The 21,094-nt window shown below is 35.9% G+C and overlaps 1 protein-coding gene across 2 annotated transcripts in view; it reads left to right on the top strand.

Moving 5' to 3' along the window:
* Positions 1-21,094, top strand: part of zyx (zyxin) — a 41,544-nt gene that overhangs the window by 7,088 nt on the left and 13,362 nt on the right. For both annotated transcript variants that reach the window (XM_056474816.1, XM_056474815.1), the window contains exons 2-4: positions 11,432-11,657; positions 15,057-15,301; positions 17,602-17,697. In XM_056474816.1, coding sequence (XP_056330791.1) covers positions 11,438-11,657; positions 15,057-15,301; positions 17,602-17,697 — 561 coding nt within the window. In that variant the 5' untranslated portion in view covers positions 11,432-11,437. The remainder of the gene's footprint in view (positions 1-11,431; positions 11,658-15,056; positions 15,302-17,601; positions 17,698-21,094) is intronic.

The raw sequence follows: 21,094 nt of genomic DNA, 5'->3' as shown, positions 1-21,094 counted from the left end.
TTTATTGACCGAATACCATTGTTAATATCGATTTGTAGTTGTTGTATGAAGCGCTATAGTTTTATTAAAATGTGGCTGTTGAGCGTGCTCCTCATAGTAATCCCTATCAGCTTAGGGTGTTAGTTTGTCATTTCCAATGGAGGTCTATTGTAAATGGTCAAGGAATCCACACGCTTGTCACTTCAGGTCAGAATGACAACACATGCGACAATGAGTGCCGTATAGCAGCAGTGAGGAGATTGTAAATAAAAAAGGATATCTATACTTTTGGCTTTTTGGTTTCTTTTCTTGTGCATCCCAGCCAATAGATTCCCCATCTGAAAGATTTTTTAGTATAGGGGTAATATAGTCAACTACACATTAAAACTTGCCTTAATAATGTCTGTAAATTAAAATAAAGCGTTTAAAAAAAAAAAAAAAAAATCCTAATATTCCTAAATGTATCGTTTAAAAATATTTGTGATCATTTTTTTGCTGTATCACCCAGCACTACATCTGATCCTCAAAACATATGGAATAAAAGGTGCACACACAGCATGTTGTACGCTGGACACGGGCAGTTTAATAATTATTTGTCAAAAAACTATTTTAACAAAAAAAGTAGATACCTAGTTAAAACTTTTTAACTTAATGCGTGGAGGAATGACACATGGCAAGCAACGCGATAAGACAAATAATCATGTTAGGTTACAAACAACCCAACGAGTTGTTTAGCACGTGTGCATCGCTGCTATTATGTTTACACATGTAATATTTGCACAGCAATACCACACAAAAAAGGACGGACTTTGAAGGAATAAACAATGTGAGGTAAGCTCTGTTATAGTGCACTGGACAAGTTCAACACATGCATGCGCGATGCTTGCAGTTTTGTATAATAACATAGCCTATTGGCCTAAAGATATTGGCCTAATTTTGACATCAGACCGATAACGATAACATTAAAAGCAGCATTTATCAGCCGATATCGATATGGCCACCGATATATCGTGAAAAAAAATTTGGAAAATTTTATTCTTAATATATTACTTCTCTTAGCTTGAGTCTTTTAACACTTCTGAAAAGTATACCAATTAGGGCTGGGCAATATAGGCAAAATATCATATCTCGGTATTTTTAGGAGGAATGACGGTATACAATATATATCCGGTATTTTGCCATAAATGGTTACTTGAGATTTAAAGCCTTTATTAAAACTTTATTAAACAATTTTTTAGCAAAATGTAATTAAAACACAAGGGTTTATGTCCATGTTTACAAATAAACAGCTGCACAAAAGATAACAGCTGCACAAAATCTTTGATAAATAAAATACATACAGGGTTTTTCTCCTGCTTAAAACTGTTGCGCAACATTTCAAATTATAAACAAAATCTTTGATAAATACAGTACAGGGTTTTTTTCCTGCTTAACATTGTGCAAATAACAAAGTAAACAGAACCATAGAAAACAGCAAAAAAAGCAAAAAAAGGAACAAATAGTTCACAACAAAAATATTGTATGATAGAAAAGAACCACATTGCATGTAAATATGAAACAGTATTTTGTCACAATTACAGTGTTGTTATAAGTAATCCTGTATACCACAGTTGTGTGATTTATAAGCAACAATTAAATCAGCTGCATATGTTTTTTTTAGTTACACATTTACATGTAGCCTATGTATTGTGCACAGTTATTACACAGGGCACATATCGAAGAGATCTAAGGATAAGTCTTTCACTCCATGTAAAAAATCCTAAACTTTTTCTTTTGTTTTGACTTCACTTGTTTTACTAAATATTAAATAAGGAGATGAAAAGGAATAGACTATACTGTAGATATGTGAACAAAATTGTTTCAGAGTACTGTGATGAAATGCTTGTTACGCATATAAATGTAAACAGTCATTATAACAGACCAGGGGCCTCTTGTACGAAGACTTGCGTTGAATTCATACTAAAACATTTACAGCTTTGTGTGTACGCAGTAAAAAATTCATATGTATGAAACACTGCGTATGTGGAATCCCACGCATATTCTCTTTGTACATCCGAATTAACATGAAACTGAGTGCAAGTGCACGAGCACAAAACCCCTCCCTCCCTCCTCCCCCTAATAAATTTGGTGACTCTACTTTGGCAAAAACCAAATGAAAAAGCAATGGCAAAATCAAGCAAAAAGAGAAACTTTACAGAATTTGAACTGGAGGTACTCCTTTCGGAAGTAGACCGGAGAAAAACTGTGTTGTTTGCAAGTTTGTCCTCCAGAATTAGTAACAAAAGAAAAAATATATATAATGGAAGAGTTTAGTTGATGCAGTTATTGCAGTGGGGTCTGAACATCGCACTGTGAGTGAATTAAAAAAGAAATGGTCCAATGTAAAGGTGTAAAATTTTGTAGTGTCTATTTAGGCTAAGTGCAAATAGCACACCTCATTAGAATGAGCTAGTTGAGTGATTCCTGCCCTTCACCATTTGATTGAAAGAGACAACACAACTAAAGAGAGCAACAAACAGCATCGTGAGTGGCGTAGCTCATAACGTGCATGGCATCATGTTTTGACACGATCGATCATGAACCTTGTTCGAATCCAGTGCCTGATGAACTCATTCTTCTTTTTTCCCCCACTACATATCAGATTTTGCCTACTCTTCATCACAAGGAAGACAAGTAGGAATCATTAATAAGTGTGTGTATTATGTTAAGCGCATTTCAGCATCACATATTATTTGCACATTTATAAAATGGAAATGTTTCCGATTCACGTATGCAAATTCATCTTCAGATGGCGCCTTTATAGCAATTTGCATGCAGTAGATTGCTCCGATTACATTGGGAAAGCCGTCGATCGCTGCAAATTGCACTTTAATGTTTGGCTGGTTAACTGCATGGTATGGAAACCTTATATACCTGCTAGACATGCTGATGATCCCGTCCCATACAGCTGTCATTGCACAGCTCAAAGTTACTTTGTAGTGTGCAATTTAACACAATTACCTCTAGGAGTCGCCAATGGAAATAAAACAAACACACACAAGAAATGCACGGACGCCAGACATGAAGTTGGCGTGGACCAACGCACATTCTCACGTTAATTTCATCGTTAGTAAATCAAACGTGAGTGTAATATCTGGCATATGCATAGTTTTTGTGCATATGCAGCGTTGATACATGAGGTCCCAGAACGCAGAGCTAAATGTGTTGTAACGCAAATGTAAAGAAGAGACCGTCGTGTAATAAATACTAAACTTATAATCAGTGAATATGAGGTGGTTTCACTTTCGAAATGCGTTATAAATTCTTTCCATTTTGGCGTCTTTAATTCTTTTAAACTCGATCAGGTGCTGCTTGTCAATTTGACAAGGCTTCTACGTTTGTTCTTGCTGTCAGTTGCGGAAGAAATGATCGATAAAAGGTTTCTAATAAACTGCTGTGACAGCTGCAGGGGCTGTGTGACATGCGTGCACGCGAGGGGGAGTCAGATTTATCCGGGGAGTCAGATTTCGATACAACACCGGCACTGCATGTTCCTCCACGTCGCGTGTAGTGATGGGTCATTCTTGAATGATTCATTTATTTTGTACAAGTCTTTTGTATGACTCATTGAGTAAATGATTGATTTGCGCATGCGCACATTTGTGCAAGTGCAGCTCGCGTGCTTCCTTGGAGTGGTATATATCGATATATCCCCAGAACCCGATATACCGCCTAGCCCTAATATCAATGCATCTCAGTTTGAACTAAAAAAAAAAAACACTGGCCAGAATTAATCATTATAATTTTTTCATATGTGCTCTGCTGAGAATCTGTTATTGGAAACATCATCTGGAACATTTCATTCTTTGTAAGCTCCCAAAATATTGTGCTGATCTTGGGAGTACATAACATACAAATAAAATAGTATTTTCAAACTGTCCTATGTGAATATTTAATCGACGCTTGGACCTCTGCATTATTAAACTCCACATCTAGAACAAGGTGAAGGGTTTGCACTCCCTCTCACAGCACACTCAAAACTGGGAACCAAAAATAGGTCCCACTCAAAAACCTCTTTTTTTTGGTTTTTAAATTTTGCTGCCTCTTAAGGTTATCTAGAATCTGTTAGGAGCTTTGCAGATTTGGAGATGGTTTGGTGGACCACATCAAAGCATACTTAACTGTAACCTTCAGTTTTTCTCATTGTGAAGGTTTGGCAGACATTGCAGAAATATTTGTGTGAACTGGAGCTCTTTTGCTCATGCCAGAACATGAAATCCACTGGAGATTAATGTGATACTTCAAAATTATTCTTAAAGGGATAGTTCACCCAAAAATTTCAATTGTCATAATTTACTCTCACCCTCTCGTTTCAAAATGTTTTGAGTTTTTCTTCTGTTGAACACAAACTAATATTTTGAAAATCGTTGGAAATTACATAGTAATTTTTAGGGGCCGAGCATTGGTGGTGTGTATGCCCTAATGGAATTGCTTTGTTCTTCTTTTTCTTCTCTAGAATGAATCACATTTTTAGGGTCTAAGCATGTTCACAAAACTTTGCACATACACCAGAAGTGGCAAAAATGTAAATTTATTATAGGTTTCAGAAGTGGATGTGGCCAATTGGCTTGATCGTGATTTTTTTTTATTTTATTTTCTTCCTCTGCTGAAAAAGGACAGTTTTTGCAGATTTCTGGCATTGTATTTTAATGAACTTCTTGTTTTTTTTTTTCAGATTTTTCAATTGTTGTCTAAAGACCTTGGCAATGTTAAATTGCGAACATCTAGTTTTTGTCAAAGAGTGTGTCCGTGGCGCCCTCACAAACGTTGACGTTTCACCACGAATATGCATGTATTGTTTGATTTGCTTCAAAATCCACATGTTTGATAAGAATCCTGAACTGATCTACCTGATCTAGAGTTTTCGTCAAAGGGCGTGTCTAGGGCTGGGTGATTAATCAAAATCGACATTTACATCCTATAATCGATCAAATCTTTCAAGGTTAATTTTTTCAATTACTTGCCCTATGTGTGGAGTCTTGTGACCCAATCTGTTAAGGCTAATTTATGCTCATATGTGATTTATACTTATTATATTATTCTGATATTATACTTCTGACAAGCACACGCGTATGGTCCAGTGCAGCCTTTGCGTACATGCGCACCTCTCAAAAAATTGTACTGTAACTAGGGCTGTGCAATTAATAGAATTTTCGGTTTCTATTTCGGTTTTGGCTTCTAACGATTATGAAAATACATTTATCGTGATAAAACAATTATTACATCATCATATACCACCCACTTTCCAGTTGTACACATTTGTTGCTATGCAAAGCTCAGTTTCACATGTATATGACTAAAATTACTGTAATGTAATGTTTGCATCACGGGGTGCACGTCATTCATTGACGTACATTTGAATCATTTATGTTTTTAAAAGCGCGAAAGAGCGCATGCGGTTGTGTGTGTGCACGCTCAGCCTCAAACACGAGCAGAGCACACACATCTAAATTCATCTTAATGTCAGCGCTTTAATGGTCAAATACATGCAAATTTGTGGCAACGTGGTGTTTAGTGATTGTTCATATTAAACCTCATTTGTGTAATAAACAAACGAGTTGATAATCAAAAGACATGTAAAACCTAAACCATAAATCAGAACGGTATCGCTCTTAAAGTGACAGCACGCAATATTCCTGCTGCCGACTGTTTATCATTAATGAAACAACAAAAGGACAAAATCACTCACTGCTCTTAACTGAAGGACTTTTGTAGCTATAATTAAAGTTTTTTTTTATTTCCAGTGAAAATGGTTAAAGCACAGTTTGTTTCATATTTTATTCTGTTGTATCTATTTCCCTTTCCTTATTTACAGGGAGGTAAAAAACTGTATATATACAGTTGAAGTCAGAATTATTAGCCCTGCTGATTTATTAGTGACCCTTTTCCCCCCAACTTCTGTTTAATAGAAAGATTTTTTTTCAACCCATTTCCAAACATAATAGATTTAATAACTCATTTCTAATAACTGATTTCTTTTATCTTTGCTATGATGACAGTACTTAATGTTTTACTAGAATATTTTTCAAGATACAAGTATTCAGATTCAAAGGCTTAATTGGGGTAATTAGACAAGTCATTGTATAACAGTAGTTTCTTCTGCAGACAATCAAAAATATATATTGCTTAAGGGGGCTAATAATATTGACCTTAAAATAGGTTTCAAAATATTTAAACCTGCTTTTATTTTAGCCAAAATAAAACAAATAATACTTTCTCCAGAAGAAAAATATTATAGGAAATACTGTGGAATAAGTATCTTGCTCTGTTAAACATAATTTGTGAAATATTTATAAAAATGTAAAAAATTCACAGAAGGGCGAATAATTTTGACTTAAACTGATAATCGTTTTGAATAATTGTGATTACAATTATGACCAAAATAATCGTGATTATGATTTTTCCCAAAATCGAGCAGCCCTAACAGTACCTACACATCGCAATTAATCGTAATCAAGTTAAAATGTTCAATTAATCGAGATTTTGATTTTAAACCAAATCACCCAGCCCTAGGCATCTCTGTGGTGGACTGACCAAGTTCATTGTTTCGCCATGAAAGAGGAAGTGCTCCTAACTCAGGTACACAATGTCCGATCTGCCTGAAAATTCACATGTTGATAAGATTCCTCTCCTGAAGACATATGCATGCAAATACAGTTAGTCATAACACCACCTGCTGACAGAAGAAAGTTTGGCACAAATAAGTGACTTTCTCAGTTTTTTTGCCATTTATCAGCATAAATTATTTTTGGCCACGGTTCTCTGTCATCCTAAAGCAACCAGGCGGTGGTGAGCCTGGGTGCGAGATCCCTTTCATCGATGCTTGCAGCTTTAATTAGAGTTTGTTTTTCTTTCAGTTGACTCCGAGTCAACACTTGCAACGTTTTTTTTTTTTTTTTTTAAATGAGAATCAACCATTTTAACCATGGTGTACTTTCACATTTCACATTTAAACCTCAGCTCGATGTTACTGTGTTGCACACTGCTTACAAGGTACTTTTCAAAAACATATGATAGGGGCTCTATAAAGAATATATGGTTGACTATTAAACTGCTGAACAGTTGAGATTATTAAACAAAAATGTACCTAAACTGTGTGGCCACATGGGTCATGTTGTGGAGAACACCCCTCAGATGATTATACAGTGCTTTGGATGTATGGCAATACAAAATAAATTTACTATTTAAATGTACATTACTTAAATGTACATTACTTACTTAACAGAGGAAACTGATGGTGGGAATTTCAATTTTTGGGTGAACTGTCTCTTTACTTACTAAAAATTATTAAATTATTATATATTTTATAAAGTGGAGTAATTTATTTAAAAAAAAAACCCTCCTTTTTATAAAAATAACTATCCAGTCTAGATTTGTATAGCTGTCATTATACCAAATTGTTTGTACTTGGACTTAAAATATGCCAGATGATATATCCTTTTTTTCTTTCCTGATCATATAGCATGATTTGGTAGGTCATATTGTGTTGATGAGGATAGAATAGCAAAAATGTGGCTGCAATTAGTACAGCTTGAATGAAAGATTATCTTTTGTCATGAAAGTCTTGTATACATCATCTCCCTCTGAAGGGAATAGTGGCTTGAAAGAGAGAGAGCTAAGTGGTTAGGACAGTACAGGCTGCATCTGATGCCTTTAAAGTGTTTGCCATCATCTGTAATTCAAACTTTGAAAGTAGGAGTATTTGATATGGTTCACTGGCTCTATTATGAGAACTCTAGAGGGAAAAAAAAGTTCTGACTTAGTCATAGGGTCAAATGAGACTTGGCTCACTGCAGTAGGAGGATATGAGGTAATGCAGTCAGTTTTAATGGCAAACATGCTTGAGGTAAATATTTGCACGTAGCTCATGCCATGAGAGTACTTCTGTGGCATATCACATCCACATGTCTCAAGCACTTTTCTGTCAAACTGTTTTTAGTCGAAGCTTGACCATACTCTGAGGCCTCATAATGGGAAAATCAAGGTATGACTTCAGCCCTTATAGTCTTGGTTTGGAAAAGCTTGCTTGTTCACACACGATCAAAAAGGAAATTATATTCTCCAACAAGAGGACATTATCTTTAAACTCTATCTGACTGTGTGTTGTGAATTATCTTATTTTAAGGGATCCTATAATGCACATAAAATGTACTTGATATTTTGACATAAAATAACTAATTTTAATATGTGAACATATTGCAACCAGCAATAATCAAAACACTTGATTTTAAAAACTTGAAACTAAAGACTTCTAGACACTAAACAACTTAGGATAATATACAGTACTATTAGTAATTCAAAAATCAACAAACTCGCATAAACATGCGTCTCAGTCAGTGTTATATAAATTAAAATAGTAAATGTTTAAATTGTCTCACAATATCAAACTACTTAGAATCATATTCTAAAGGGAATAATTAAAGCTTATGTCTGTCATTTTTCTGTGAAATCTTTTCAGAATATGACTTTCGGCGACTACTTTTATTCCAAATGGACTTTAAAGTGAAGTTATAAAGTTCATGCAAATTTGTAATGTCAAATTTAGAGAAGGAAAGTGTAGGCCCAATTCCAATTTTATTTGAGTACCCCTTCCACTTGGCCCTGGGTTCTTCAAAATTTACCCCTAAGAAATGGGACACTACAGCACCTGCACACATCATCATATTTTATTGTAATCTCTTTCTTTATATGAGATTGATGGTGACTGCTGTAGTTTTTCCAGTTGTGTTATTTTTTTTAAACAACAGATAATTCTATAAAAATCTTTTTTTGTATTCCATTAAATTGTCTATAGAATTTCATTCAAATGAAATTAATGTTCATGCAAAAGATTTCTTAAATGATCTTAGCACATCACTCCAGTTGTGTCTTAACATTGTTTTCCAGTTACATTTAAGATTATTTAGAATAATAATTGTTTAATAACGCATATATATATATATATATATATATATATATATATATATATATATATATATATATATATATATATATATATATATATATATATATATATATATATATATATACATATATATATATATATATATACATATATACATACATATACATACACACACATATATATATATATATATATGCATATATATATATATATATGTGTATGTATGTGTATATACTGTATATAGAATTGGGACTGGGCCTTAGTGTTGTCACAACTCTCTGATGGTGGTACAACATAAATGATCATCACATTTTTAATATTTAAGGCGATTTGACAAGACTAAGAGAGATACCATTATTCCTAAACAAGATGAACTAATGAAGTAAAATAGGTGAAGGATTCCAAATGTTGTGAGGTGGATGAAGGCACTTCTGCAGTATATCAGTGTATAGTACTGACTGCTCTGCATGCCCTTCTGTAATGCTCCAGGTCAGAGTTTGTTTTAAACCCCTGGTCATTGCAGTTTGAAAACATGTGCAATTTTGAGAGTGAGACTTGAAACCAAACTTAAGAATGGTTGTGAAAGGAGTATGAATAGGTTGTATAAAACTGGGAAATGCCTGGCATCTCTAAATTTGCATTTGCAGTGTTTTGGTCAAGGATTTCCTTGTTGTAACTCACTGATCCAAAATGGTTATGCGAACATAAAATGTTTATTTTGTTCTGGTTGGACTGCGCACCGTTTTTCGTTTGTCCACATTAGTTAAAAAGAGGAACTTGGTTATGACTGATCAGGACACTTTTTACCGTGCTCTATTTACTTCCCTAAATTTACAGTAAAGTTACTTCTACATCCCTCATTAGTATGTCTGGGCAAATAATCAAAGGTGATTTTCATGCATATTTTGTCATTAATGGTGGTTCAAGTAAACTTCCAACACATACTTTTCAGATGGAGCAGCATTTGCCACACAGAGAAAATTTTATGACATTAGCTACGTTTTTGTCCACCTATTTTTATGCACATTTTGGACATGCAAATAAAAACAGGTTGATGGAAATGGCAAGATGCTCATGCATTTTGAAAATGTGCATAAAAACATATACGTATAATCGAGTAGGAGAAAAAATGTGCATAAGCTGCGATGGAAACACTTTTACTGAACAAATTCCACTCTGCGCATTAAAAAAAGTCATGTGATTTTGTTATTAGAGATCATGTGATTAAAAAAAAAAATTTGCAAATGTATAAACCAGCAGGCTTTGAAATGTTGTTTTGTTCATTCTAAAATGCCTTGACCATTTCAGTATTAGTGTTATTATATTATTAATGACCTTTAGAATCAAGAGCACATCTTTTATACAATAATAATCCTGTTTTGCGCATAAAGTTAATTCTCATTTTTGGATGGAAACCTAGTTATTGAGATCATTATTCTGTGACAATGAAAGCTGTTTGCGTAGCATCTCGGGGAACTACCACTCTGTGAAATATGTTTGTCTGTGAGAGGATTTCAATAGTTATGTGATTTATTAATTACGCTAGGGCTACACAATATTGGAAAAATCTGACATTGCGTTATTTTGTTTCGCTGCAATACATATTCCGATATGAATATAATTTCAACAGATGATTTGAATAGCTCTATTTGGAAAGATTTCATTCATTTAGATTGACTGGGAAAATCAAGTCTTTTTCTATGCGCTGCATCTATGTAAGTTATAATAAATTACAAGCATAAATAAATGAATAAATAAACAGTGCTTTATGGTTTTCTGGGGAGCCTGACAGTATTAAAGTACAGAAATTGAACAATCAAATGCAATATAACATAGTGGTCATTGTATAAATAATTTCAAAAAGTAATATCTTTGTTTTAATCTCTAGTAATTTAATAATCTAATCAGAATGAAAGCCGTTAGATGTTTTTGTTTTTTTTGTTTTTTGTTTTTTGTGTGTAATGCAATGTTGTGGGGATTTCATGGGTATTTGGAGTTTTCATGCCTTCTTTTGAGATTTACTACTGAACACATACTCATGCTTCCCTGACAAGATGTGCATGACAATCGCAGCTTTGCTCATTTGTGTTTACAAGATTTATTTAGATTTTTTTTTTTGTCCAACCCTACTTGGTAGTGAGGTTGAACATATCTATACCAGACAGATGTTGCTGTATAATGCTAAACATTTTGGATAGTGATTTCTTGGTAATGGTTAGGGTTTCAAAGCTGACAAAGTATAACTCCTCTAAATTTAGCCCAAATGGACGAGTAACCTGTGAAGCTCTCCTGAGAATCGATTCTGCACATGCAAAGCTGTGTCAGGCACCAGAGCTACAGGCCAATTACAAAACATTACGATTTTCCATATGCTGTTCTGCCAAACAATGCAAACAAGATGGTGCATTTGAATTAGTGTATTGGTTGTACAAAAAACATTGTATATAAAGACTGCGCTTTAATTTGATCTGTAACACTTCACTGACTTCATGTTGTTGTCATTTTCAGATCAAGATGTCTGACTCCAGCAGCGGAAAGCCCATTGTGGTCACTTCCTCTGTCTCCCTCAAAGTTACTGCTCCTTCATTCTACAACCAACCCAAAAAGTTTGCATCTGTGGCTCCTCCACGTCCCAAAGCACAGATTGCCCCATCACAGCCTTCATCATTTGCAAGCACTGGTGTAATTGGAAGAGTTGGAGAGGTTCCCCCACCCCCTTCATCTCTCAGTGATGGTAAGACCGTTACCATGACAGATGACGTGTTATTTCTAGTCAATGCCGTTGTTTTAAATCTAGGTTTTTTTTTTTTTTTTGGTTATTAATTTGCATACATGTCTTATTTAATAATGGACAAAATATCATATAGATGTAATTAAGTGTTTTTTTTTTCTTAACTTAAACAGCTGCATTTTTGTGGACTCCCATAGACTAATGGAATTTGTTCAATTTAACTAATTAAATTTAACAGTTTTTATGAACTCTATGAAATAATTTTGCACAAAATACACATTGTTTCTAATGAAATTAAAACAATGAAGAACAATTTATTACTTCTAATAATAGTAATAACATTATTTTTATTTTTTATACATTTATACATATATTTTATACATTCAGGTGTACAATAGTAATATGCATGCATTTATGTTTCCATTTTTTTTTCATGTTGTACACTGTTGTAAAGATGGTGTCAGATAAGGATGTACATAATAGGATGAGTTCTCACAATTTAAATGGTAAAAGGCTTGTGAAGCGGTATTTAGAGAAGCTGTGAAAAGGAAGTGTAAAGTGTTCTGGGGTTATTATTCACAATCACTAATTTGAAATGCATCACAGTTTGATTATGTGTTCAGATTTAGATCCTCAATCATCCAAATTTTCAGCCAAATTCTGGGACACACTTAACATTTTTTAATGCTTTCATTGCACAATTGTGGCAGGTATGGCATCCACCACATAAATTGTATGACAGAGCAATTGGCAGTTCATTCCACTGTGACGACCCGAGTAGATCAGTGAAAAAGCCAGGAGTTTGTAATTTGTGTAAACTGTGGGCCCTAAAGTTCATTTGTGAAAAATTTCCTTGCAAAATAGATTGTAGGTCATTATTATTTTTTTTTAACGGATATGTAACTATATTGCGAATCAAACATGTGTGGTTATGAGACCACACATGTTTTGAGCTTTTTTGAGCTTTGTGTGTCTTTTCAATTGCTGTAACAGATTGCATGGTTGTAGGAACTCTCCTAGGCAGGATTACAACATGTGCATTTGGCAACAAAATGTATTTTCGAGCCAACATACACCTCCCAACAATGCCGATATACAGAAATATCACACTGCTACTCGTGTGATATTGCGATTATACAACAGTTCGATGGCAAAGTATCAAAATCAAACATGGAGAGTCTCAAAAATCCTTTTGGATGAGGAACTACTTTCTTCCGCCATTCATTCACATCTGCAGCTGACTGTCAGAACAGCAGAGAAACCGCCAGAAACCATTGCTAATTCACCAATGGCACTTGAGCTAGTATTTGAATTATTCTCTAGCATAATGTCTGAAGTGACAACAAAACAGGTGATTTTGGTCACATTTTAAGATTATAAGGCTGGATAGCATGAAATGCCATCAGTCTTCAAAGATTTCCCAGTATTTCTTTGTTACAATTGTGAGATCACATTAATTAACCCTGAAAAAGCCAAAGCAAAGCAAACACTACCAGATTACTATGGTATAAATACAGCACTACAACATACAAAACAGAGAGATCGACTTTGAATGTCACTTACCTGTTTTATAATGTAATGATCAGCTATAGTTTGAAATTTATGCTGTTTTTCTCCCCCAAGGACTTATTATGTGGTCTCTGTCGCCGTCTTATGGCGGAACGTTAACCGTCTTTGCTCTGCTCAGTATGACAGATACTAATTATAAATCTTTAAAATAGCACTATTTTTATAAATAAACTGCATAGTTTAAACAGTATAGTGGTAGCATAGTATAAACTGCACAACTACATTCTCGACTAAAAAGCCTCAGAAGCACATTATGTTGTCCAAAACTGTAGTGATTCTATTGATCTGTTGTCACTCTATGTGGGCAGAGTAACACACAAAGGTAAAAAGGCTTTATGAGTGTTGTTACTGCTGATTATAGCACTGTTATCAGCCAATCAGGTTTGAGAACCAGACAGAACTGTTGTATGTGTTTAAAAAAAAAATATATATATATATATATATATATATATATATATATATATATATATATATATATATATATATATATATATATATATATATATATTAGAACTGCACGATTAATCAAAAAAAGATCTTAATTCGACACTGCACACGATCTTAATTCAGCTTTTCTACGATACAGGCCAATTATATAAGGTCAGGAGACAAGCAAGGCAGTCGCACAAGTCTTCACAGCAACATTGACACCTTCAAATGACATTAAAAGTGTCACATACTGTATTTATAAGGTATAATTCACCCAAAAATGTCAATTCTCTCTTCATTTAATGATGTATTCGTGGCCGCAAAATCACATGTGAGCTGACCGCAAGCTTTTGCTTAATACCAAGAACGCATGCAAGTGCATGCATGACGCCTACTTTAGTTAACACAACCTTATAGGCTGTGAATAACAGGTAACGAAGTTGTAAATGAGCCACGCTGAAAGAATGATTTGCATGTGTGTGTTTTTTCTCACAACGGCTGCAGCCATGAGCCGCACTTGAAAGTGAAAGTAAAACCTGTCCGCACATCAATGATCATATCGCATTTTAGAGTTATGATTACGACAAGCATTTGATACGTTTATTTCTTTCATAGCGAATACAAAGTGTTGTACATGAAAATAAATGTTTACTGTGTCAGTATAACAACCCTAGCTATAATGTTGAATGGAATGCAAGAAGGAAACTGATAATGACAAAATTCTAATTTTACCAGTGAAAACAAATGGTCTAATAAGGTTGTCAATGACAGATGACAAGCACATGTCCTAAACACAATAATTCAAATTTATAATTATGAATAGTTATATTCTGATGTCATAATTTTACTGTGAATTAACAAACAGGACATATTGAAAGTCTGTTCAAGGCCACCATAATGACTATACACAATTTAGCATTTTAAGCAACAGTAGACCTACACAAAAGCCTAATATTATTGTTGTTTTACCATACAATTGAGGATTAACAATAATAATAGGCTAATCATATTAACCTTTATTTTACATTTACAGAATCGTGAGAAAATAGTGATCTTGGTTTTAAGCGAAAATAAATAAATAATATATATATATATATATATATATATATATATATATATATATATATATATATATAATAATAATAATAATAATAATAATAATAATAATAATAATATAATATATAAATATATATATATATACTAAAAATTACTCGTAGGATCAAACTGAATTCCAATCTGACATTTTGGTCTCTGTTTGATGGCATACCTAATGAATTAAAGACCTATTTTTCACATGGTGTATGCTCTGTCATGCTTTGTGTTGTTGTGAATGTACAATGCAGGACTGTTTTGTGTTTGTGAATTGGTGCAAGTGTAATGAAATGCACTGCCTCCATTTGTTAGACTTTCCACCCCCTCCTCCTCCTCCGCTGGATGATGCCGAACTCCCAGCCCCACCTCCAGAATGCCAAACCACACACCCTGTATCTGATGCCCCTCCTTCATTCCCAGCCCCTCCCCCAGTCGCAGAAGACCTTCACCTCCCTGCACCTCCTGAGGAGCTTACCTCTGTTCCTTCTGCCTCCTTCCCTCCACCCCCACCTCCACCTCCTCCTCTCCCTGAAAATGGTGCAGGTATCAACTCGCAGGTATGTTTTTATATTTTATTTGTTCTTAACAAGTTTTTACTTGCCCTTATGTCTTTCTCAATCTTTATGACTTTCTTATTACTGTTTCTTTAAAGTTTAAATGCTTTTTAGACCTAAGGTAACCAGAGTTTTGTCCTCATTTAAACCTAGACAGCTCTATTCTGACTATTAATGCACAGCATTTATTTTAACATGATGAAAGTTTTTAGTGATAACTTTTAGTGATAAACAGTGATAAATAACAGAAATAATGATGTAAGCATCAAATGTGAGAAATTCCAACTATGCAATAAACTCTTATATGTAAATTAAATTAAATCATTATTCACCTCTGATCAATTCACTGTGGATTCAGTTTAATAATCAATTCTGAAACCAGTTTAATCCAACTATAAAGCAGCGCAACAGAAAATGATGTTATCATTCATCTCAGGCTTTTAAAACTAATACCCAACCCCCATCAGGTGAAAGTTTAAACCCAAAGTAAGGAAATGAAAGGAACATGGTGAAATCAAAAATAAAACAGTTTAAAAATCATAGAATAAAATGTATTTAAAAAAAAGTCCCCACTTTAATTTGGCATTTATACGTGTGAAATTACAAAGTAGTAAGTAGCATGTAACAACACTGTATGTATGCATGGTACACAGTATCTACATGTCTAATACTGTTGTTAACTACACCCTAATATGTTAATAAACATTTTTGCATGTTTCTTCTATTACAGTCCTCTATATTTAATATTCAAGGTTTAATACTTGAGCATTTAAGGCAGTTGTGCAGAGCAGTTAACATGTCACATTTCACAAATGAAGTGGGAAGTGCTTGTATCTTTATTATGATGCAACAACACTCATTGCACAAAACAAAGACCATCAAATTTACACTTTATATTGAGTGGATGGTTACTGCAGTGTTGCCATGCAAGTACACAGTTAATTAATTGTTGCACAGTGGATTTTGTTTTACAAGTTATACAGTAATACAGTAATTCACACCGTTGACTTGTGTAATTTTTGTAGTTATTCATGTTTTCTGAAAATGTCTTTGTTTTGGTCATCCATCAAAAAAAAATGCAGAATAGTTTTGGATGTTTCACTAATTCTCTCTTGTTATGGCCTGTTATGACGTTCCAGCTTGTGCAATTCAATCACTGTCTTTGTTTAATCCGAGAAGATGGGAAAGTTGAAAAGAGTGGTTTGCTGCAGTAAACTATGGTGTCTTGTGAGATTCAGTTACCCTCCTGACTGCTGACATGTCCATATAAGCACTGGCTCTATTTATGGATGTGTTATTCCAAGTGAGTGTGATGTAATTGGGCTACATCATCACACACCGGCTCTCGGTCAATTAAACAGACCCACTGTTGGGAAGTGAAATCCACTGCATAAACCTTATGTTCTTTCTAGACATTTTTTAAGGGTGCGCAAAGCATGCTGCACCCCTAAACCAACTAGTGTTTTAGGAAGATTGTGTAGGAAGTTAAAATAGTTTCACGATTACCTGACACTAAGTGGGTTCTTTAGGGAGTATACACAAAGGTCTTTTCTTGTTTTTCAAAACAAATGGATGAAACATTAATCTTGTGGGTTATAGATTTGTGTACCTAAAATAAATGTATCTATTTACCATTATAATTAACAATGAATAACATACTAGTCAGAGATTTGCAAATGCTGCAAATATTATTACAAGTATTATATATTTAAGAATTGTTAAAGATTATGTTTTGTTTTTAAATCAATCTGGACAACTAGTCACCATAGTGTCTGATCTCAAATGTTTTCTAAATTTTAGGGTGTTGATTGTCATGCCTAGTGATTGTACAATGCTGTGGTTTTCTTAGAGCAAGACTGTAATTTGTTGTAATTTCTAAGCTCTTCCCCATTTCAAAGATCATTATCCCTCTCATTGCGGATTCACATGCACATTCTGCTCTTTTATTTTCTCATAATTGAATCTTATGGCTTTAACTAGGCATTCATATAATCACAGGCACATTTATTTATTCGTATTTATATTTTGTTCTTTACACTTGTAAAAATGTGTGGATTGTTTCTGAGCTCTGACTCCGACTTTTTTATTGTTTTGTACTGTCCCACCCTTTTTATTGCCTCACATTTGTATACTGTTGTCCTATTTACAACACTACATCTAATTTCACAGCGAATACACCCTTTCTTGCTGTTATAAAACACATCCTCTCAGACCTGTCCTACACTTCACACTCATCATGTCTGAAATGTGTTTTTTTTCCTTCAAATTCTCACTTACACTTTGTCTTGTTCTGTTCTCCATAGAGGCTTTTCGAGAAACAGACAAGTTTTGATAAACAGTTAGGCTCTTTGACCGATATGTTATCAGAGATGGAGACTAGTGGACCTTTCAACCCAAAGGTAAAAACACAGCATTTAACCTCTGAAGATCTAATCCTGAGAAGTTCTTTTAAATTTAACTAATTTCATTTTTGAACCATGATAGTTGAGCACAAAGGAAATATTTTTAATAATTATTTCCATCCATCCATCCATCCATTTTTATATCTAGTTATCTTTTTATGAAAAAAAAATGAAGTCAGAATTATTAGCCCCATGTTTATTTTCCCCAATTTTTGTTTAGCAGAAAGATTTTTTTTCAACACATAATAGTTTTAATAACGTATCTATAATAACTGATTTTTTTATCTTTGCCATGATGACAGTAAATAATATTTGACTAGATATTTTTCAAGACACTTCTATACAGCTTAAAGTGACATTTAAAGGCTTAACTAGGTTAATTAGGTTAACTAGGCAGGTTAGGTAATTAGGCAAGTTATTGTATAACAATGGTTTGTTCTGTAGACTATCGAAAAATATATAGCTTAGAGGGGCTAATAATTTTGACCTTAAAATGGTTTTTAAAATATTAAAAACTGCTTTTATTCTAGCCAAAATAAAACAAATAAACAATATGTCTAAAATCAGACATACTGTGAAAATTTCCTTGCTCTGTTAAACATCATTTAGGAAATATTTAAAAAAGAAAAGAAAAAAATCAAAGAAGGGCTAATAATTCTGACTTCAATTGTGTATATGTCATGGATTGGTCAGGCTCTCACGACCCCCACTCACGAAGATCACCATCACCTGACTTCTAATGAGCACACAGCTGCATCACATTCACGAGCACCAGATAAAAGCACAGCACTCCAGTCGCTCATTGTCCGGGCTCGTCTCGACGAAAGCGGACAACTGAGCGACCACTCAGCGTAGTCATCCTCAGCTAAAACAAACGCTTTACTTACCTGTTCTCTTTGTATTCCTCCTAGTCTTCCTGGTCCACCCGAATCGTCCTGTCTTCCAGTCCTTCCAAGTCTGTGTCATCCTCTGTCAGCTGTATCTGGTGTGTGCTGTCCATCCTCGTGTATTCCTGTTACCCAGCCACGGAGGAAAAGACCCCAACATCACTCCTGATCCTCCTGGCTATCCTTCATGTGCTCCTTGTTGTCATTTAATAAACACCCTAACGTTTCCTTACCTCTGTCTCCTGTCCGCTTCATAACAGAAGCCCGGACCAATAACGACGACAACATGAGCACCCCCGATCACTTTCAAGAGCTGGTGGACCAGTTGAAGCGGATTCTACAGCCACCAGCTCCACTTTCCAACGCACCACCAGCACCGAGCACTTCCGCCTCCACAGTTTCTTCTTCGGCCCTTCCTTCCAGTCCCATGGCCCGACCAGCGCCCTACTCAGGCGGAGCGGGGGAGTGCAATGGTTTTCTGTTACAATGTTCCCTCATATTCGAAATGCAACCTTCTCTATATCCCACAGATAAGTCAAAGATCGCCTACATCGTATCACTACTCTCTGGGCCTGCACTTAAATGGGCTGAGACGATCTGGAACCAAGCCGGGCCGGTCATGAATTCCATCACTACCTTCACGGAGTATTTCAAAGAGGTGTTTGGACGTTCTGATGGGGAAGTAGCCGCTGGAGAGCAGCTGTATCATCTAAAGCAAGGTACTCTATCTACACAGGAATATGCTCTCCGGTTTCGCACTCTAGCAGCTGCAAGTGGATGGAATGAGAGATCGTTGTTGACCACGTACCGGCTCGGCTTGGAACCCACTCTCCGAATCCAGCTGGCCACATTAGATGATACTATGGGTCTGGAGAGATTCATCCAACATTCTCTCCGATGTTCCGATCGTCTCCGTTCCTATCAACAGGACACCATCACCCCCTCGTCTGCACTCCTCCAATCGCCTGAGTCACAGCCTCTCCAGAACCAGAACCCATGATAATAGAGTCTGGAAGACTGACATCAGCGGAACGACAGAGGAGGCTGACCCGGGGTCTGTGTCTATACTGCGGTGTCAGTGGACACACCCGTATGGAGTGTCCCCTTCGTCCCATTCGGACTTCAGTGAGTGTATTCAGTACGAATATTGAACAATGTAAACCACTTACTACCACCGTACAAATAACTACTGCCTCTATTTCTCTCCTTGTCACAGCCCTCATCGACTCCGGGTCAGCAGGGAACTTCATCTCCCAATCCCTCTGTCGTCAACTCCACCTACGTACTGAGGCGTCCTCGCATATATACCAGATACAACCGATAACCCAGTGCACTCGATCTTCGACCCGTATCCATCGACAATGCGAAGACATCCTTCTTCAAGTGGGGTTGTTACATCAAGAGAGGATTCAATTTCTGGTTCTGGAGGGTGCAAATATGGACATCATTCTAGGGCGCCCGTGGCTGGTGAAGCACGATCCCATCATCTCTTGGGGCACAGGAGAGATAAAGAAATGGGGATCTGGATGTACACCTACCTGTTTTCCAAATCTCCCTCTTCAAGGTCGGAACCCCATTTCTTTGTTTACAACATCGGTCGAGAGTCCTCCTGAGAAGCAGTCTATCCACATTCCTAAGGAGTACAGCTCCTTTCATGATGTCTTCTGCCCCAAGAGAGCTTCCCAGCTACCGCCGCATCGGCCATGGGACTGCGCGATCGACCTAGTTCCAGATGCCCAGTTGCCAAGAGGTAGGATCTACCCGCTCTCGCTTCCAGAGAATCAGGCAATGGAAGATTACATAAGGGAGGCTCTGAGTCAGGGGTACATACGTCACTCAAAATCACCAGCCGCCTCAAGCTTCTTCTTTGTGGCCAAGAAGGACGGAGGGCTGCGTCCATGCATCGACTACAGGGTCCTAAATAACGGTACAGTAAAATACCGATATCCCCTTCCTCTGGTACCAGCCGCTTTGGAACAGCTCCGAGAAGCTAAAGTCTTCACTAAATTGGACCTCCGCAGCGCGTATAATCTGATAAGAATACGTGAGGGGGACCAATGGAAGACAGCATTCGTGACCCCTACTGGCCACTATGAATATGAGGTCATGCCTTACGGTCTGGTCAACGCCCCCTCCGTATTCCAAAACTTCATTCATGAAGTCCTCCGGGAGTTTCTTCACCACTTTGTAATAGTGTACATAGATGACATCCTCATTTACTCCCGGAGTGAGGCCGAACATCGCCAACACGTTGCGGAGGTCCTACACACATTGAGAGAACATCACCTCTACCTCAAAGCGGAGAAATGCTCATTCCACCAGAAGTCGATTCATTTCTTGGGATACATCATTGACCAAACCGGTATACGTATGGATGGGAAGAAAATTGAGGCTGTTCTATCCTGGTCAGAACCCACTTCCATTAAGGAGCTCCAGAGGTTTCTTGGGTTTGCTAACTTTATAGACGGTTTATCAAGGACTACAGCAGGATTACATCACCTCTCACT

The sequence above is a fragment of the Danio aesculapii genome, chromosome 16 (assembly GCF_903798145.1).
Source record: "Danio aesculapii chromosome 16, fDanAes4.1, whole genome shotgun sequence".
NCBI classification, from domain to species: Eukaryota; Metazoa; Chordata; class Actinopteri; order Cypriniformes; family Danionidae; genus Danio; species Danio aesculapii.
Note: the sequence above shows the minus strand (reverse complement) of the source record. Positions and strands in the feature narration are given on the sequence as shown.